Raw genomic sequence first — 22,184 nt, forward strand, 5'->3', positions numbered from 1 at the left:
ACAGTCAATGCAAGGCAGATAAGAATTAATTAGTAAAATGTTCTCTATATAGATCTCACTTTCTTGCACCCAGTCAAATTGCTGGGGGCCGACCTTGGATTTTCCTGCATTATTGATGGCTCTAATCTAGAACAGCGGCGTAATTAAAAGAGCGAATGGAATGGAATATTAACAAAGCAAAATGATGTACCAGTGTCTGGCAAATGGGCTGTAATTGGAAACGTAGACATAGTAATTAAAGGCTTTTCTGTTTACCCAAGACGTTCTTCTCGTTGAAACAGGTCTCTGGGCACCCGTTGGCAGACACGCAGAATCAGGGCCAGGTCCTGGCTAATAGCGTCCTGTGGGGACAAACACCCATTAACCAGTCCACGCCCTGGGACACGGACGAGCCGCCTGCAAAACAGATGAGGGAGAAAGATATCGCAGGTAAAAAGCTGAAAGCAAAGGCATCAGCTCTACAATAACACCTCTTGTTCATTGTTTTTTCATGCGTGGATAGATTGATTGCTAGAAGTGGCTTCAAAGGGAGGGGTGAGTGATATGGCAAAAATATGATTTTTTTTCAGGCAAGATCCACAAATCCATTTTTTTGCAGGTTAGTTTTTCAGAGACAGAATGAGCTTTATTCACCAAATGTGCGCTAACACTAGGAATTTTTTTTTTCTCCAGGAGCTCTTGGTACATACATACATTCATATATGACACAAAGAACATTGGTAACTGTCATGATTCTGCCTTCTTGTCTTTGATTTTCTCTAGTCGTGAGGCAGGATCATGACAGAATCATGTTTTGTGTGCAAGCGCATGGCCTGTTTGGGCCATGTGCTTGTGTTGTCTCGTTAACTTACCCCGCCCCCTTGTTATCCTAGTCTTGTGATTATTGTCTAGTCAGTTTCACCTGTCCTGGTCATTAGTGTTCCCCTTTATAATCCCCTTGTGTTTGCTGTCCGGTGTCGGTTCATTGTTTGAAACATGCTGTGAAACCTGCCGTGAGATCTGTTTGTTGTTTTGTGAAGTTTGCAGTGAGTAATCCCTTGAGTTAACTGTTAATCCAGAGTCTGTTCGTGTTTTAGTATTGTTCCTGTCTTGACCTCTGTTTAAGTCTAGTGTTTGTTACCCAGTCTTGTTTTGCCCCCTCGTGGGCTTTGTTTTCCTTTTTGTCCTAATAAACCCTGAGTTCATTGAACACTGTCTGCGTTTGGGTTCATCATCCTTCCACTTCATAACAGGTAACACTTTACAATAAGGATCATTTAGTTAACATGAACTAAGAATAAACTTGAGCATTTATTAATCTTAGTTAATATGAATTTCAACATTTACTAATACGTTATTAAAATTGTACTAGTTACCATTAGTCAATACACTGTGAACTAACATGGACAAACAATGGACATCTGTGTTTTTTTAACCCACATTAACAAAGATTAATAAATACTGTAACAAATGCATTGCTCATTTTTAGTTCATGTTAGTTAATACGATAACTAATGTTGAACAGACTAATAAATAAAATAAATTAATAATAATAAAGTGGTGTACTTATGGAGTAGAAAACATATGTACAGATGTGTGCATTATGTACTGTATATACATATTAAATGTCATTTTGGTGATCAAAGATGATTTTTAAGGGATACAATTATTGACTACAGTGGGACTTTAAAACACCTACAAATAGTAAACCTTCATGCAGACGAATAACTGCTATGTTACTTGAACTTAACCACGATAGAGATGAAAATCAAAAACTGATAACAAAAAAATAAAAAACAGCAATTATACTGCAACTGATAGATCATGGCGTCATTTTTATGTTTCACAATCTAATATGTCATATCGCACACACCCGACCTTTAAAAGCATGTTGTTTCGTTCTCTTCAGCGCCTCTATGGCCACCGCAAGTTGCTGCCACTGTCAGCCAGGCTGGACTCTTGGCGCACACGTACGCCCTGCATCAGGCACCAGCTTACAGTCAATGTGCGACTGTCCAAGCGCCCATTATCGGCGTGACCCCAGCGCTCCACACTCCTCACCCTCAGTTACCCGCACACTACCAGCTCCCGCAGCAGCCTTCACAGCCGATGGCCAGCATGGTCCTCAACGTACATAGCCAATCCCTTGCTGTCGGCGGCCTGCCCCCAATGCCCAGCGTCTGCCAGGTCGCCCATACGGTCCACACGGTGATGGGCAACGGTCACCTGACCAACCCCATGGTGCAATCTGCTGCCATGACCTCCTCCACACTGCCCACCAACGGACCTCTGACGAATGGCCAGCAGGAGAATACCAACAATGGCCTGCAGATGCTGAGAACGGTCGGACCAGGGAAATATGAATTTACAGACCCCTGGCATCCCAAAGGTAAATTATGTTTTGGTTTGGTTTTCTAGATGTTATAATGTCAAGTCAAATTTATTTGTTTAGAGCTGTTCACATTACTTCAAACCCGCTTTATAGAAAGTCATGATGTTGATGTTTATATATACTAGTGCAAAATGCCCGTGCAAAATAATGGCCGTGTGTTTTTAGCAATTGTTGGTTTGGTGTGTTTGAGTGCTCAAATGATTAAGTGCGACGATTCAGGGAGCAAATCTGCTTTCTTCGTCCCTCTGACTGTCTCTGGTCCTGCGCGTGAGAGGGGGAGTGGCCAGTGGCTAGAGCGGCAAAAGCCAATGTGTGTTTCTTTTAGTGATATATTTAGCGATATCTTACAATGTTAAACTCGGCACTGCACTTGCTCGTGCCCGTAGCAAGACACCTGTCAAGTTTGAGATCCATCTGACTAACGGTTCGAGAGATATGCGATTAACAGACAGACACACACACACACACAGACACACAGTGACATTTTTATTTGTGCGTAGCTAATCCAAACAACGTCAAACTCGGCACTGCACCCGTAGCAAGACACCCGTCAAGTCTGAAATCCATCAGACTAACACACACACACACACACACACACACACACACACACACACACACACACACAGACAGACGTTCCTGTAATTTACAGATAGATAGAAAGATAGATAGATAGTGCTTGATAGATAAATCAGGATGTTGATATTTATATATACTAGTGCAAAATGCCCATGCAAAATAATGCCTGTGTGCCCGTGTGTTTTTAGCAATTGTTGGTTTGGTGTGTTATGAGTGCTCAAATGAATAAGCGTGATGATTCAGGGAGGAAATTTGCTTTCTTCGTCCCTCTGTCTCTGGTCCTGTGCTAATCATGCCCGTGTGCCTGTGCGTTTTTAGCAATTGTTGGTTTGGTGTGTTTGAGTGCTCAAATGAATAAGTGTGATGATTCAGGGAGGAAATTTGCTTTATTCGTCCCTATGTCTCTGGTCCTGCGCTGTGCTCACTCAGTTTGCAGTGTGAGAGGGGGAGTGGCCAGCAGCTAGAGTGGCAAAAGCCAATGTGTGCTTCTTTTAGCGATATATTTAGCAATACCTTTTGAATTTCTAATCCAAAGAACTTCAAATTCGGCACTGCGCTTACTCAGTGCAAAATGCCCGTGCAAAATAATTCCTGTGTGTCCATGTGTTTTAGCAATTGTTGGTTTGGTGTGTTTTGAGTGCTCAAATGAATAAGCGCGATGATTCAGGGAGGAAATTTGCTTTCTTCGTCCCTCTGTCTCTGGTCCTGCGCTAATCATGCCTGTGTGCCCGTGTGTTTTTAGCAATTGTTGGTTTGGTGTGCTTTGAGTGCTCAAATGAATAAGCGTGACGATTCAGGGAGGAAATTTGCTTGTTCACATGCTTTTGCAACAGGATGCGGCGAACCCATTCATTTCAATGGCTTGCGCTGCGCGAGGACGTTTTGTTGCTTTGTCAACCAAAGCGCAAGCGGATCTAGCTAGACTGGAAACAAAACAACAGGCACATCGCACACGCATGTTTGGGCTTGCAAGCTGGCCAAATAGTAGGCTAACCTTACGTTTTGAGTGGATGACGGCATTGAGACGCTGAAATGGATGCCAATAAGATTCTGAATGGAAAGTTTACGTTTAAAAAGTTGCCAAATGGTTCCATTGACAAGACTGCAGTGATCTGTGTGTTTTGTTGTTTTGAACTGAGCTATCATCATCACAGCACATCCCGTCTGAAACACCACTTGATGATGGTCAAGCACACACACACACACACAGATGATGCAAAATCTCCGCCCCCTCGTCAATATCAGGACCTTGTCAGTATTTCTTTCACCCTTTTATTGATGGACAGTGTTACATTGAGAGATTATTTGCTCCAAATGAGAATGTTAGTATGAAATTGTATATGCCCATGTTGTTTTCAATAAATAAATAAAAAAACTTTGCACAAAGCAAAGGTTGATAAGAGCATTAAAATGAGAAAAAAAATGAGACAAAAAGAAATCAAGTGACATTTAGAATAGATAAAAATGTGCGATTAATCGCGAGTTAACTATGACATTAATGCGATTAATCACGATAAATATTTTAATCTTTTGATAGTTTGATATTCAAATCGTTTGAAATATTTTAATCGTCGTTAGTGATCAGCACAAATATATATATATATATATATATATATATATATATATATATATATATATATATATTTATGTCAATATAACAATAAAGCTGTTGAGTTTTACTATTTAGTATGTTTTATGTTTTGTTTGTTTTGTTGCTCTGTGGTCAGGTCAGGCACTCTTTTAGTCTCTAAAAAAAATAACTTGATGATCTTGAATATATATCTATTACTTTCCAGCCTTTCACTTTCAAAAAGCCCTCTCCCCCATTCATCACCACCTACAAGATGAGAAGAGTTGGGCTGGATGGCTTTTCATTTCCTTTTGTCAGTGGAAGTTTGTAATGATTTTATGAATTTAAAGGATTATTGTTCTTCTGATGTTCAGCAACATCCAGGAATGATTTTGAAGATCAAATAGATTTACTGGGCAGTGGATGCTTCTACAAAATTGTTGGTGGGTCTGAAAATATCTGAAATCATTTCCATATAAATGGAAACCTTATGTAAATAGTGTAAATTAATTTCAATTCATTTATCTACATAGTTGAGACGGGCAAGTTTAATGTATGATAGCTAATTTCTTAGGAATGATTTATTAGGGGAAATAAACTTGTGCTGTTTGATGTAACTCGAGTAAGTCTTAACTTTTCTTTTTGGTTTCTTGTTCTTTAGATTAGATTTGTATGATTATTCAAAGAAACCAGTGTATGGTTATTGTGTTATATTGTGTCCTAAAGCTCTTTAAAATCGGCCTGATTTTCTAGCCAGCCACAGGCAGAAATATATTTTTCTTTCTCCTTGTATTGAATGTCATGTTAAATATCATGAGGTATTCATCTTCTGAAGAGGAGAGAACATGAGGCGAGTTTGCTGGCCATTTATCTGCCTGCATGATGATAGGAAATCAGATGCCAAAGACTAGTTCATGAAATATTGATAGTTTCCACTGAAATTTACAGATTCAGTAGAACTGGACACTAGTGTAAACAGAAATGGCATCACAACCCATTTTACTCTCACTGTTTTGTTTAAAGTTGGTGTTTCATACCAGAATCTGTCCTGAATGTGACTTTACTTTATTGCCAGTTTTAGAAAGACTGAATAACTTTAAACTAGAGTTTGCAACTAACAACTGTTTTGTGGACAATTAACATTCATGGGTTTAGGTGATAATTTTGAGACGGTAGCATTAGAAATGTAGAAATGAGTCAGATTAACGATTAAAGTCAAGTTCACTGAAAAGCATCTGTTGTAGGATTTACTTATTTGTAAATAGCCCAAATATTTACAAAGAAATGACAGGTAAAATTAAATTAAATGTAACATTTTGAAGTAGAAAGACTATAATAGTATTTTCTTGCAAAACATACCCCAATAATCTTTACAGTCTAGAAGGAGATTAGTGAAAACCGAGCATATGACAAGTTTGGTGCTCTGATTCAGACCTTGGCATTTAAAGGGTTAGTTCACCCAAAACCTTTATATCATTAAATGTCATTTATGTCATAAAACTATGTCATTACATGCCCGTTAGACCCCCGTTCATCTTCGGAACACAGTTTAAGATATTTTAGATTTAGTCCGAGAGATTTCTGTCCCTCCACTGAAAATGTACGGAATACTGTCCTTGTCCAGAAAGGAAATAAAGACATCATCAAAGTAGTCCATGTGACATCAGTGGGTTAGTTTAAAAACAGTTTGGTCCAAAAATAACAAAAACTACAACTTTATTCAGCATTGCAAGTCAAAAATGCAAGTCTTCCTCTATGTCGAAATCCTTAGACATGTTTGCGAAGATTGTTTGTTTACAGCGTGAGTCTCCCTCATACTGTAAACGAAGCTCGGGCACACCAGATAACACATCAGCAGCATCTTACATCACCAGCGTCACTGAACGCGGATTCACAACATAACCGGAAGAGAATACAATGCTGAATAATTTTGTAGTTTTTGTTATTTTTGGACCAAAATGTATTTTCGATGCTTCAAAACATTGTAACTAACCCACTGATGTCACATGGACTACTTTGACGATGTCTTTATTTCCCTTCTGGACAAGGACAGTATACCGTAGGCTACATATATTTTCAATGGAGGGACAGAAATCTCTCTGTCTAAAGGCCATTGCACACTGAGTCCGAAATTCGCGTCCGAAATTTCTGCACGTTAAAAAATAAATACGACCTCACATAAAAAAAAAAAAAAAAAAAAAAAAATCGGTCCGATTTTCTGCGTTTTTCACATCTGTAGCAAGTAGTTTGAATGGAGTTTAAATGGTGTTTTGAAAATTCAGAGCCACCGAATCACGAATACGAAAATTTTGGACTCGGTGTGCAATGGCCTTTAATCTAAAATATCTTAAACTGTGTTCCGAAGATGGGAACTGATGTCTTACGGGCTTGGAACGACATTAGGGTGAGTCATTAATGAATAATTTAAATAAATAATTTTATAAAGGTTTCATTCATTCAATCCTATGAAATGGATAGAGACATAGATTTATCTCGAATTTTGGCTGTTCTACAGACAAAGATTGAGACATTGCGCAATGCGTTTAAGATCAAATGTAATCGGACACAATTTAGGAGATAATTGAACAGGACAAGCTAGACATGTCAGCAACCAAGGGACATGTGCAGTTGTTCAGAATGGGATAAATTGGTTCACATATTTTCCAGATATGGCCAGAAGAGATCTAAAGGAAGGATAATGTTTTGTAAGATGGGTTGGTAGTGTTTTCTTTACATTTTTATTTTTGTGCATTCATTCAAGTATTGCATTCAAGGTTTTCATTTTAATGCATTTCCTGGGAATCAAAACCCATGACCTTTGCATTTCTTGCACTTTGCTTTGAGCTGCAGAATAGGGTGTGGGGTTACATCATTACTGATAATGTTGGTGCAATTGGACTCGGGTCTAACTGACTCTCTAAAACCTAACCATAAGTCTGTTTAATTAATCTAGAGTTCTCATTTCTCCGTTAGTGTCAAGTTAATTCTTAATTTATAACCTCCATTTCTGTTTATCAAACCCCTTGTGCTGCTACGTGAAAGCATATCTCTGACAGGTCGGGTTTAGGATGAATTATCACGGCTTTATCTCTCTAAACAGTAAAAGCTGCTCCACACAGCTTGATCTGCCCCTCTGCTCCTCCAAGAACACCAGAGACATCCATCAGAATCTGACTTGATCCTACTGATTAGTGCCTTGACTTTGATTACTTGCATTGATTTTTAGTAGCGTTTGCCAAGTCAAGCAGTATATTTAGAGTTCAGTACATTGCTTATATTTAGAGTTAGTGATTGAATGCAGAGTTGACCTCTTTTCCCCCCAAGTACTGCATTTGATACGTTCAACGTTCAGTGCATTGTGTTCCTGTAAAGTGAATATGTAATTGATGAAATCTAAAGTGAAATATTGAGGTTGAAATGTGTCTCCTTATAGATGTGAGAGCATGTTAATTGCTTCACACTGATGACATCTGTTTATTTGAGTTAGAGGTGTGCGGTATCACAATTTTGGATGATTAAAACTTCTCCAGGATCTTCCTTTGAAGAGAGATCCTGGTATCTTCCTACTGGGCTCCTCTGATTTCGTCCTTCAGCAATTGATTGGGTCGTAAGAAGTTGGCCGTTACTAACTATATGGAGGCAGATCTAAATGCCTGTTTGCAGTCAGTTATGGAGGATATAGCCTCACACTCCAATACACACGCCATGAAGATAACAGACATTTTCAGGAGGAGGAGAGGTTGATATTTTTGATTAAAGATTGCCGGGGCATACGCAATTAATAAATAATAATGATGATGATGTGGATAAATTGTTTGTAATATCATTTGGTTTCTCTGACCTATATATATATATATATATATATATATATATATATTAGGGGTGTAACGGTACACAAAAATCACGGTTCGGTACGTACCTCGGTTTTAAAGTCACGGTTCGGTACGTTTTCGATACAGCAAAAAGAAAGAAATGCCAGAGAAATTTCCTATTTGTTTAAAGAAAAAATATTTTTAAATAAGTGTGAGTTTTCCTAGATCTTGAAACTTTCAGGTTTATAAATGGGGGTCATCTTTGAAGGATGAACAAATAATGTTTTGGTCATCACATTAAAAATAACATTTAAATATATATTTATTTATATAATATTTGAATTTTGAAGTGCTGGAAAAAGATGTGTGAAGTACTTGAAAGCATTTCACCATTCCAGCCAAACTGGTTCCAGTTAGTGTTACTATAGTAAATCCATGGTGAATGTTGCTGGTCTGTGGACGAAAGTATTACTAGTTCATTCACGGCACAATGTTTCTCCTGGTTTCTATGACAGCGCTGTTTGATCTAATAGAGATCTACGGTTAATAACGGAGAAATGTGAATGCTTCTCACTAGATCTCGCAGCGATGTTATTACCTCAGTGGCGAATTCAAATGTGTTCTTTACCGGATCTCTTAGCGCGGTGTGGTAACAGTGTTGCTTGATCGAGATCGGCTCGCGCTGCACAGATGTTGCTGGTCCGAACTGATAAACGATCCGTGAAGCACATAACGAGTAGCGCAGCTTCGTTCTGCTTTCATTACGCTTGCCATTTGATGTTGCGCAACGTTGTGTTGGCCGCGTCAGCACGAATTTTGCCGGCAGGAAAAATGGTCCAAGCAATCGTTCGGTTTGTATGCGTACCGAACCGGAAGCCTCGAACCGAAACGGTTCAATACGAATACATGTACCGTTACACCCCTAATATATATATATATATATATATATTAGGGCTGGATAATAAATATCGATTTCTCGATATTAATCGATTCTCATTTTTCTGTCATTTTGTCATTTTTTATCTCAAGAATCGATTGGTCGAATCTGTCAGTTTTATCTCAAGAATCGATTGGTCTTCCTGTTTTATTTGAATGGAACATTGTATCGCGGCTGCGCACATCCAAAACGATCGCAATAATCTTTGTCCTTTGTTACTATTGATATGAAACAAAGTCTCAATTTTCAAATTACGTCCATTATCTTTAGAAATTCAAAAACATAATTAACGGTTTGGCGCTGTGGTGTGAGATCGCTCTCGTGAATTTTAATTTTATGAACTAAAAATTATGATGGTTAATTTAATATATAACTACCAAAAAATTAGTTTCATACAGTGTAGTTTACAGCATTAGTTAAGAGAAAATTGAGAAATTTATTGTAACTGATATCCAAAATAATTAATATTGAATCAAATCGAATATATACATATATATATATATATATATATATATATATATATATATATATATATACTGTATATACTGTATATACAGCATATATACACATACAAGACATGTCACAACCCTTTCCCTTTTTGTTAAATGTCAGTTTTAATGATCAATAATATCTAGCCTAAAAGGTATATAAGTAAAACATAAGTAAGCTCTCTAATAGGCTACAAAGTTAAAGTTTAATAGCCTAAATATATAAAGCTATGAAACTTCACTTTGCCTTTAGCCAAAACATATAGTTAATATGTGACCAAAGATACATACACAAAGATACATACACAGATTATACACAAGACAAATTATATGTCAAGTTTATCCACTAGAGACATTAGATCCAGCGGCAAACGTCAGAGTATCCGAGGATAAGCTATTACAGTCGGGGTTGATGAGCGCGCGGGGAAGGCTTGGATGTCACGACTCCGAAAACGTCAAACATTTTTCAAATAGGCGCTATCTTTATAAATAAACCAAAGATTTGAGATTTTAACAACATTCTCGCCTGAAACACTCTTAAAATTACATTTCATTAAACAATAACAGGAGTATTTTGATATTTTGCAGGTTTTCTCCTCTGCTATTGATGCTTTCTGGTTGGTGTGAAATGCAGTCTGGGATACCTGGCTATTTCAAGTCCACACAAGTCACCTCTCGATGCATTCTTGTTAAATGGGGCGGATCAAGAACACATCCGGGGATTTGAACTGGATGAACTTTGAATTGGACAAGTACTTGGGCAGCGACTGGTGACGTTTCACAAGTCCACAAGTACAGACAAGAATGCATATTGAGAAACGGCTTCAGTTTGCTTGAATAGTTTCGTTCATTGATTTCATTCACCTGTTGTCGTTTAATTAGCTAATTTCCCTGTTTCTGAGTTTCCTATGTCGTGAGCTATTCACTTTAGCCCACCGTGACAGCATCAGCGAGTCCTAAATATAAATGTAGTGGTATCAGACTCATTCTGGAAAAAAGAGGTATTAGTGCATCCTTAGTAAAATCAATAATATTGTGAAATACCATTACGATTTATGTTAATGCATTTAAAAATGGAATTTATTCTTGTGATGCAAAGCTGGATTTTCAGTCCGCAATGTCACTTGATCCTTCAGAAATCATTCTAATATGCTAGTTTGCTGCTCAGGAAACAGATTATATTTATTTCTTATTATGAATTGTATTTATTGCCTCAAACTTGAATGGTAGCAGCTCACTAGGTTTTAGAACAGAACTAGTGTATATTGTAGCTGGATACATTATGATTCAAAAATGAGTCTTCTGCAGTTATGTGTGTTTAGGTAATTTCGAGTTTATGAGTGTTAATGCTTCTAGCAAGAGAAGCTCAATTTCATGCATTGTTGCTTGCCGGATTGTGGCGGAACACAATTCCTAATGCAACGCGACTACAAGTCTCATTCTGAGCTCTGCCACAAGGGACAGTGGTGATCATTAGCATAAACTGCCTTCCTCCACAGTCGGTTTTCTCTTTTAGGCAAACTGCTGTCATGGCAGAGCAGGGATTTGAAGATAATCTTTAGGAAGTTTTTGTTAAAGTTACTGTTGGCATGTAAATAGCAGCTAGCTGAATACTATTACATCTGTTTTAATGTCATTTAAAGTCAGGGAATATTACTCCCTTGAGTACTAAGGTTTGTTTACACACAAATATTTGCATACAACACAGTTTTGAGTCCCATTGCTGCAGTGGACTGAAATTCATCATGTACTGACTCAGTCCCCTTCCCTTTCAAACCAATGTGATGCTACCAAAAAGATCACAAAATGAAAGTGTTTTTTTTGTGGCACATTTGTTAAAGTGAAATTCTGGTCACATTGTTGTGTTGTCATCATTGCTGTACAACGCATATATAAGTATATGATGGATTCTTGATGTACTGTAGGTTGGTGGAGCAAGATGTAATATTTCCAAGGAATGTACTGTATAAGGCAAGCATTTTGAATAATGTGCACTGATGAATTGTGCACAATAAGATCAGGAACATCTATTAAGAAAGTAAATAGTATGAAATTAAAGAAATAATTTAGAAAAGTAACACATACTTGTGATAGTTACATGTCGAGAGCTGCATGATTGACTTAATCTGAGAAAAAAAGAGATTGTACAATAGTCTCATTCAGACAGCTATGGTTTATATGCATGTATTCTGACCTTCGCATTGTGTGTGGCCTATCAGAGGGCGCGCTCCAGATCTTCTCATCTCATATCTATAGCTTCATTGTTATCGATTCACAGCTCTTTTGTTCTGGAAGGACACATTTCACAAGCTTCGAGCATTTTTCCAGGTCCGTAGAGAGAGGAAAGTACTCTTGGAGGATCGGCAGACTGAATCAGATGAATGTTTTTCTATGCATTACAATTTTGAGCCATTCAGAAGTGTCTTCATGCATTTGAATGCACACAAATGTTAACACAAAGGAAATCCAGTGCCTTGAAACATTGTCTGGAGGATAATGTTATGGATGTACACTAACAGTTGTTTTGACCATTTAATGTCAGATGATGATCATGATTTGAGATAATCTTATGCTTCGGAAGGAGCAAGAAAGTGTAAAATGTACTTATTATTATTATTATTATTATTATCTTATTAAAGCCACACTGTGGAACTTTTGGCCACTAGTGGCGCTCGACCTGTAACTTTCACGTCTAGCGTCCCTAGAGGCCACAAGCTCCAGAGCACTGTTGCAAATTAAAGGGGTCATAAACTGGCTTTTAAAATTGTATTATATTGTTGTCTGAGGTCAATTTAAGACATTCGCTTGTTTTTTGCATTCAAAAACATCAAAATTAATAAGTAATAGGCTATTTTGTACCCAAGTTGTGAGCCTTCCTGAAAAACTGTCAGTTTTTGTGGGCGTGTTGTACTGAAGACTTGGAAATAACCTCCCACTGCTGTGAGTGGATAACAGTTTTGCATATTATAATGAGTTTAACTCACCCGTCGGTGTACGTGGGGGAAAACGTCCAATGTTGTCAAATGGCAACCGGATTCGCCCATACATGTTCAACCAAGAGTTCGTGTGTTGCACAATTCCTGTCAGATCCAATATAGACGGCACAGCACGTTCTTTACTCTTAAACGGTCTGCAAATCCAGTCTTGTTTACAAAACAATCCTCAGTGAAATGAAGCAAACAGACGACAATGTTTTACCCTCATCAGCTGGAACGTCATTAAAAATAAAGTTTATCCATGAAGTTCTATTGGAATCCAGAGGAAGCTTATGCAGCGACTGACTTCTTCCACAACCAGGCACTGCACACAATATTCTGTATTGCTCGTTATATCGATCCGGTTTGTCATCACGAGGTAGGCATGTATGTTAGGCTACTTAGTTATGCGTGTAATGCGCGAATCGGTGGGCGGGGCTAAACCGGCCGTGTTGAAGTAGGTGTAGATCTTCTTCTGCGGGGGTGGTGTTTTAACCCCTTCGACGTCATAGTTTCCCACTTTTAAAAACGAGACGTTTTCAGAGGCTGGTGTAAATAAAAGCTTTTATTGGACTAAAAAGGACGTTTTCAGTTCTGAAACTTACAGGATATTCTTATAATATGATGACCTCTTAGATGTCAAAAGCTCAAGGAAAATTTGATTTCTCAGTTCATCACCCCTTTAAAGTCAACAAACAGTCAACCGGTCAGCCTCCCGTGTCTTTAGATTGTGTGTGCTTGCAGTGTTTGAGGCGGGCCGGGCAGCCTTGCCGCGCTCAATTCCCTTATAGCAGTTTGGTGAGAAAGAGCAAGTCGGGTGAGCCCCGAGGGGATTATTGTGTCTGTGAGTTTTTACAGAAACCGTGGGACATGTGGTGTGTTTGTGGGTACTACTGAGTCGTGACTCGTGGGCATGTTCACTACATTTAATGTAACATTACATTTGACATGAGTCGATTTTATTTGTGCGAGCCCTGCACTGAGGCGGGCTGTGTTTGTATGTAGAAATGAACACTGGGCTGTGGGCATTTTATTACACTCATAACACCATCGGCTGTGGCCGGAATTCCAGAAAATACTACACTGCTTATATGAATTTATCTGGGTTACCTTGGAAACGGCAGTTGTGTTCAGGCAAGTGTCAGCATCGGTCAAGCACCCTTCCTCTTTTAGCTCACGCCAGCGAGCAAAGCGCAAAGCTGGACCAATGATAATCCTCGTCATGGCTTTTAATTTGTCACCCTCCCCTTTTCTTTTTTTAGTTTCCTCTGATAAAACCGTTGCCTTCTTCCTTGTAGCTGTTGTTCGGCCATAATGAAAACATACAGACGGCAATCAAACTTGAGTTGAGCACTAACGTCAGAATCTGAGGAAGTTGTGGGTGGTAGGGGAAGTGACGTATGCCATAAAGCGATCGAATTTTGTAGTTCTTTTTTGTGATCGGGTTCCTACCCGAAACCCAAAGTTACAAAGGGCTAGTAAAAGCGATACAGACACCTTCAGGCTACGTATTATTATTCAGACGTATTATTCAACCCATTTTAAGTCGATGTACCATCTCAATGGGTTTTGGTTATATATTACGTTGAAAAATTCAAAAGTGTGGCTTTAACGTACCATCAATTGTCCAAAACCTTCAATATTTATTGTTCCTTTTGTCTTCGCTTTCCCTTGTCTTTAGTTTTTAAAAATTCTAAATCTTTGTTTATGATATTTTATATTTTATTATATGTTGATATACAGTATAGTCCCATATGTTTGTACCCCACTGTACAGTGTTTTTTGCACTGGCTAAAACAAATGATTCATACACAAACGTTATTAACAGTTACTGTACAAATGTGTTAATTTTCCTTTAATATGTTCCTTCCTGGTCTCAGTAGATTGTCCTGTGCTATTTTATGATTATGGTCTTCTCCGGAGAACACTGACCCAGTTAAATAGAGAATAATTTCCTGCCATCCATTCTATCCCTGGCTCAAATTAATAAGGAACATTTTAAGCAGATAATCACATCACCTTTCCCTTATTAGTTTGTCAGACGTCTGCGGAACAGCTGTCAGAGTCACGTGACGTATTGCTCTAATGATGCTGAAATGCTTATACCAGCCAATTATTCAAATTATTGCATGGAAAGCAAGCACATGAAATGCAGAAGTGAATTTGAAAGTTTATTTTAAGAAGCACTACATGCTTTGTTGCACAGAACTGGGTCTCCTCGTAAATCGGCTGTTGTTTGCGGTCTGTTCTTATTAGTCATGAATACCTGTCGCGATCACGGCATCCTGCTGTTTAAGGGGCTCTGGGAGTTATTCCAGCACATAAAGTCATTTTGCATTGGGTTCAGAGATGATTAATTATACATTAAGCATGTCAGATATGACTCATGCACATACTCACCATTTAATTATTATTTGATGAGCATAATTTCCTGGACATGAGGGAGTTTTGGACTACTCTTGGACTTAAAAATACCATGATGTTTACCCAGAAGTGTGTTATCCCATATATACAGTCAAACCAAAATTATTTAGACACCTTGCTATCCTAACATACATAAATGCACTATTCTCAGAATGTTTTCTTTATAACATCAAGTAAATGCTGCATTTAAGTGTTTAGAAGCTTTTGTCACCTCTCTACTGCAACCTTGGCCCATTCCTCACTTGAGAAAAGCTTGCAGATTACTCATAATCTTGAGGTTTCATGTTGTCCACTGCTTTCTTCAAATTCCGAGAAAAAAAACGAAAAAAACGAGAGTTCAATCTGAAGACTACAGGCCAAGAACACGACTGATCCCTAAAGCAAGCTCAAGTAGATTTGGATCAGTGATGCGCGGGTTGATCCGAAATGAGCGGGTGCCTGCGGTCACCCGCGGTTACCCGCAGTTACGGGTCATCCAAAAATGTTTTTAATGATATTCGGGTCGCGGTCGGTCGGGTCGTTTGAAAAAAGATGCCAATTAAACATTTGTATATAGTACTAGACACAATTTTTGATGAAATATACAGCCCTACACATTATTGGCTGAATACTGGCACGAAGATAACACACAAGGTCAGTCTTTAACAGTTCTCGGTTCTATACTAGTGTTTCGAGAACCGCTGTCCCTGTGCGTTCGGTAGACGCATCAGCTGCTCGTGCTCATCACTTCTCTCAACAGTGGCACCAACATGTCTCGGTTCAGTGAACTGTTGGAGTTACTGGAGTAAAATATAACTGGAGTAAAATATAATTCAGGATATTGATTTATTTCGATTCGGAGGCGACTGTCAGGCATGTCTGTGAGTAACTTTAGTAACTTGTGGATCATCAGCACTGACGCAAGAGGCTAACTGTTTCGAACGATTCAGTTCGAGTGTACTGGTTCGATTCGTTCACGAACCGGCCATGTACGATGATCACTACAGTCTGCAGAGAGATGGAGGCGGCAAGAGAAAAGGTGAAGACTGGGGAGTGGAAGCTTCGCAAATACACAAATAGAAAGAGTAAAAGTGTGGGAGACATTTGCAGAAATAATGAAAGATGATGACCAAAGTGCTGGCTTTATTATGTGTAGGCCTACGTCTTCTTGCGATGCTGTGTTGTTACACGTCTGTATGGCCCAATAACGCTCCGATGAGCATTTACTACTTTAAAAAAATGCGGTCAGGAAGCGGGTCGGGTACAATGTTTTTTTTACTTTTTTTTGCGGTCCGAGTTGCGGGCGGGTAGCTGAAGACGTCGGTCGGTTGCGGGTTGTTTATACATTGACCCGCGCATCACTGATTTGGATGTACACTTTGGGATGGTTGAGGAAGTCCATTGATCATCAAGCTTCAGTCTCTGCCCTGAAGGCATCACATCATCTTTGCAATGGCTTGATACTTCAAAGAATTCATGATGTCCTTCATACAGGCAAGATTTCCACTTCCTGCAACAGCAAAGCACCCATATAACAAGACTGGACCGCCTCCATTTTTGACCATGGAGATGCCTTTTTTGCACCAGACATAATGCTGATCCATTGGTAAAAAAAGTTCCAGTTTTTCACTTCACTCCATAAAACATTCTTTCAGAACTCCACATTTCTAATGAATTTCAGCACATTCAAGTTGTCCTTTAATGTTGTTCTTGGTTAAGAGTGGTATTTGGCAAGTTCTCCCAACGTGAAGGTCGTGCTTGTCTTGTGTTCTTCTTATATTCAGCATTGAGATGTTTCTTCCACTTTTCATGAGGTCATCTTGCAAGTCTTTGGCTGTAAATGAAGGGGTTTTCAAACCCCTTTTTTTTCAAACATGTTATTCCCCTTAATGATATTGTGCATTTTGTTCAAAACCATCAAAGAGTTTCTGGTATTACAATTCTTATGAATAAGGTTGCCGGCTGTGTCTCTAAGAACTTTTAATGTTTTGGAAATCTTGTAGCCATAGGCTTTCTTCTTCTCTACAGATTTTGTGAGAACTCTTTTGCTTCTGAACCTTCACATGCATTCAGTTTTATTATAGAATTTCCAGAGGCTTGGACTGAAAACAGGAGTGTTGAATAGGGGTTGAATATTTATGACAAGGCTGTATTACCAAAAAAAAAAAAAAAAAAAAAAGCATTACAAAAGCATTACATTATATATTGACATCACTTTTGATTTGCCACAAAACTGTTATAAATGCAATAAAATTTTTATTGCATGTGGGAAAAAAAACTATCATTATTGAATTTGTATTATTATTATTTTATTATATATTTTTGCCTTGTGACACGATTTTCATGACAATTCACAAAAACAACCAATTTTTGAATTTAGAAAAAAAACAAAAAACTTTCAAAGTAACTTGCAATGCTTCGATTGACGATGTGGGAACGGACTACATGATTGCGTCGTGAAGCACGTGTGAAATCAGAGACGTCAGAAGCGAGTGACGCCACGAACCAGGAAACCATAAAGCATGCCTAAACATTGCAATGCTAGCCTCTGTGTCTTCAGTAAGCTTTATATGTAAAATAATTTAACATATTGGTGCTGTCTGTCTACCAGAATTTATATATATATATATTGTGGTGAGCAGGACGGCCGAGGGACGTGAGAGAAAGTCGCGAGGCCGGTGTTGCGATTGCTAATGAGCAGCACCTGCGAAGCACACCGGTCTCGCATCTCTCACGAAGGAGCGGAGCCATAAAGGGGGAGCGACGGAGTGGATGATCGAGAGAGGAACAGGCCTGCTTTTATTTGTATTTTATATTTTATTTGGTAAGCCAGCAGTCGTCCGTGAGGGGCTGCTGGCCGGTATTTATGTTTTATTTTGGGTAGCCAGCAGTCGTCCGCGAGGGGCTGCTGGCAGGTAATTTGTTTGTTTATTTTATTTAAATAAAGTAAACAAACAAACTACCTTTTTCAGAGACATGGTTTTAATTGAGACCCCTGGTTTATGACGTCAGCCACTTCGGACGTCTTGTTACACCTTAGGACTGATTTCACACGTGCTTCATGATGCAATCAGGCTGTGCGTTCCCAGATTGTCAATCAAGAGGGAACTCTGCAGGGAACCAAGGTTACAGTCGTAACCGAGAGATTTTCTCGTCCTCACTGTGTCTGTTGTCATTTAGAGGTGGTGTTGCTTTATTAGATGTTATTTTAGGTCAACTGGTTATGGACACTTTTTCAGGGGTCTTGGCTATTTTCTCCATAGGAATTTCAAAATATTCTTTTGTTAAAGCAAAGCAACCACATTCTTGATAAATAACTACATGAGCACAAAAGTAAAACAATAAAATAGGTTAAAAATAACTGCTTGTTCCATGAAGCATTGTAAATGATGTATAATAGAATATATTGTATCAAAATTGAGTACAAATATTATGCATTTGATGTTGTCCTGAAGTTTGTCCTCTAAATGTATACAAATGTCCATGTTGTTGAGTGTGCATGGTTGCATAATTCCTAATACTTTCTGGGAGTGGACAGTCACTGTTCTCCTTTTCTTCTCTTTTTGATGGGTGGATCTCTTTTTAGGATTAAAGTGCTGTCCTTCGCTAGAAATTCAGCAGTTAAACATGAGTTTGTCTATTTATTTGTGCATTCATTTATACATTTTTACAAATAAACAAATACATGTAAATAATTATATGTATTTGTTTATTTTTATGAATTAATGAATATGTATTTGTTTTGTGATTTTTAGTTTGTGTTTATTTATAAATGAGTAGCCTCTAGGCTTAAGTCTCAAGTTAATTCTATTTAAACAGGTTTATACATTACGGTTGAAAATGTAACTCTCTAAGGAGAACATGATTTGTTCAATAACAAAAACATCTATGAAAAGAACTGAAAGAAATCCATACATATTTGAAATGATGACGGCGATTTCATTTTTCAAATTTTAGATTCACATCTTACTGACAAAGTTCAGGATTTGTTTCACAATGAAAGCACTGAGCACTGACCTTTTGCTTTTTCACTTTTGTTGTTGTTTTTCCTTCATGCCTGATGGTTTTATCCCTCCACTCTAAATCTTTTCCAGCCCTTTACTTGCACAAACAAATCATTTCCTGTTTTTCTTCAAACAATGATTGGTTGTGTCATCATAAGCTGTGTGCTTCGATCTCAGAAAATACAAAAATCACTGTTTCTCTTCTTTCTCTTGTTCTACAGAAATGTTGAAGGAATTGAACCAGCAGCGGAGAGAGAAAGAGTTTACAGACCTGAAAATAATTGTTGAAGGCAAAGAGTTTGAAGTCCATCAAAATGTTCTAGCTTCCTGCAGCTTGTATTTCAAGGACATGGTGAAAAGGTTTGCTTTCCTCCCGTCCTTGATCTATTCTGTTCTTTTTGTAGGGTGCATTTGTGTCGCCTCCTTTTCCCTCCCCATCTCTTGCAGGTCTGAAGGCATCGGTTCCTGTCACAGGGCCAGTAGCCATTCTGTCTGTTCCACCAACGAATGTATTTCTCTGCTGAAAAAGGTTAAGGCGTGGACCAATCTGACACTTTCACCTCCATTTATTAAGCATGCCAATTAGCATTTTAATGGGCGAAGGAGTTCCATGACTGGGTTATTTTTTTTTTTTTAGTTTGAAATGTTTGGAAATGTCAAAACAAATGAAAGGCAGATTTTAGGAGTACGTTTGGCATATGGCATCAGCGCTACGCTCCAGCTGTCTGTATCAAGTGCCCAGGCGGGATGTTTTAGTCGTCTCTCTTCACCTTTTACCTGCTGTGACTCGCTCCGTATCTACGTGGAAATTCACACAGCGCTTTGAGCGTGCCGTCGGATTAAGCCAAACTGCAAACTGCACGGATCTCGTTTATGCTTCGGGAAATTCTGTTTCTTGCCGACTTGCGTCTCTTATTGATGCTGATATCAGCAGTCGGGTGTCCCAGAGCCGTGTGACTGACTGGATGGTGTTTTAGTAAAAAACAACAACAACAAAAAACGATACTGAATCATGTTTGCAGGCAAAGAAATGTACAATCTCAGAATCTTTTTTTACATCAGGATAACTTTTGGTAAAGCTCTTGGGGAGAATTCTGCTACACATTTACTGCAAATTCGTGTTTTCACATGTAAATGAGCTTGCAAACAGTTTGCAGTAAATTTGTTGTGAACGGTTGTATCAAACCTTTAAAACTTCAAATGTTTATTTAAATTTGACACATTTTGCTTGGTGCTTGACTTTTATTAGCCAGCAGAAAAAAAAAAGTGGAAATATGAACATAACATCTACATCCCACAGTGATTGGCAAAAAAAAGTCTCTCATATTTATATTGATAAAAAGTAAGATGAATCTCTGACAGCTTGTAATGTACTGATAAATAATCAGTGAGATATTTATAACACACATAAAAATGCAAATGTTGTCACTATATCTGCCAATAATATGCTATTTAAATGCTTAGTATAACACTGTAAAAATGAATATGCTTTATCAAATCAATAAAATTGTGGCAACAGATTACAAGCAATATTATTTATTAAATTGAACAAATTAGAATTGAGTAATAGTTAATCAAATTAATATTCTAATTAATTCTAATTTGTACAATTTAATTAATAATATTGCTTGTAATATGTTGCCACAATTTTATTGATTAGATAAAGCATATTATTTTTTTCAGTGTATGATCAAAATGTTGTATTTTTAAAACGTATAATGCTGAACAATACAATAGTGATTGAGAGATGAATAATAAACTGTAAAAGCTTAATGGATCGTATTTGATTCTTAAATTTAAATTTATTGTATTATGTATGGGTAATCAAGTAAACCTAAGTTGATTCAGTCCAGTAAGTGTTCATCTTAAAATATAACTAACAATATAAAAGTTATTATTACTTTTATTTACTTAATAAAAAAATAAAAACCAGTGAAAAGCAAAAAGACACAAGCTGAAAGGGGACGTTTTTACAATTTCACCCATGCTTTCTACTTGCTAAAAAAAAGTCTTCCATTCAGACAACAGAAGACATTTAGTAGATTGTGTGCAACATGTTTTTCAACAATGTTCATATCAGACATCATGCAGTAGGTTTTATATGGTCAATATGTTTATGAATCAAAGTGCACAACAGTACAAGCCATTGAATGCACTGTACATTATATCCATATCAGCCTTTTTTCAGTCGCATCAAAACAATCACATGAACCAGGGCATTGACTGGCTTGTGTAATTGCTGTAATGCTTTCAAATTCCTGTATAATATACAGTATGTCATGATACATGTACTCCAGCTTGATTGTGAATTTAGTCCTGGTGAAGTCGAGCAGAGCCAATAAAAACGGCATTAGGAGCAAAAACTCAGAAGTTTGTTCTTGTGATTCCCAAAATGTGCTGATACACCTCACAAAAGTAATTTGAGTTTCACTGCTCAGGACTGAAGGGACTGAAACTAGGGCTTTTGCATGGAGAATGTCACACTCTTTTCGGTGTCTAGATTGCCCTCATAAGAACGCAGAGGAAACGAGAACGTTTCAGTTCAAGAACCTAGTGAGCTGTCAAGATAGCATTCTAAATTACATGCAACTTTCATACTGATTATAATTGACTTTGAGGTTCATGATGAACACGATTATTCATTTGTTAATTTGTTCATGCATTTATTCATTTATGCATTCATTGATGCATTTATTTATTTGTTGCATTATAAAATGTTTATGCATATGCATTTAATTATTAATTTATTACTATGCATATATATAAAAACTATGTTTAAATATTTTTAAATATTTTATTTATTTATTATTTTATTATTATTATTATTATTATTATTTTTTTTTTTTACTTAGCTTGTTGCATTGCATTCTACAATTCTGCCTTGGAATAGATCCAAAAGAAGGCATTTTATAAACCAGCATAATCACGCACATATGATGCCTGTAGGCAGCTCATTAGGTTACAGAGAGTCACACAGTAGCGTCGCCATTCAGTTGAAAAATACATTAGCTCTGTGTTTCTTTATTTTTTCACAAAGTAGAAAATATG

General features: G+C 37.7%; 1 protein-coding gene across 2 annotated transcripts in view; it reads left to right on the forward strand.

Moving 5' to 3' along the window:
• LOC120488200 (kelch-like protein 29) overlaps positions 1-22,184 on the forward strand; it is a 256,509-nt gene that overhangs the window by 83,737 nt on the left and 150,588 nt on the right. For both annotated transcript variants that reach the window (XM_039684777.2, XM_039684778.2), the window contains 3 exons: positions 282-429; positions 1,889-2,368; positions 19,358-19,496. In XM_039684777.2, the coding sequence (XP_039540711.2) occupies positions 282-429; positions 1,889-2,368; positions 19,358-19,496 (767 nt within the window). The remainder of the gene's footprint in view (positions 1-281; positions 430-1,888; positions 2,369-19,357; positions 19,497-22,184) is intronic.

The sequence above is a fragment of the Pimephales promelas genome, chromosome 15 (genome assembly GCF_988280905.1).
Source record: "Pimephales promelas chromosome 15, fPimPro1.hap1.1, whole genome shotgun sequence".
NCBI lineage: Eukaryota > Metazoa > Chordata > Actinopteri > Cypriniformes > Leuciscidae > Pimephales > Pimephales promelas.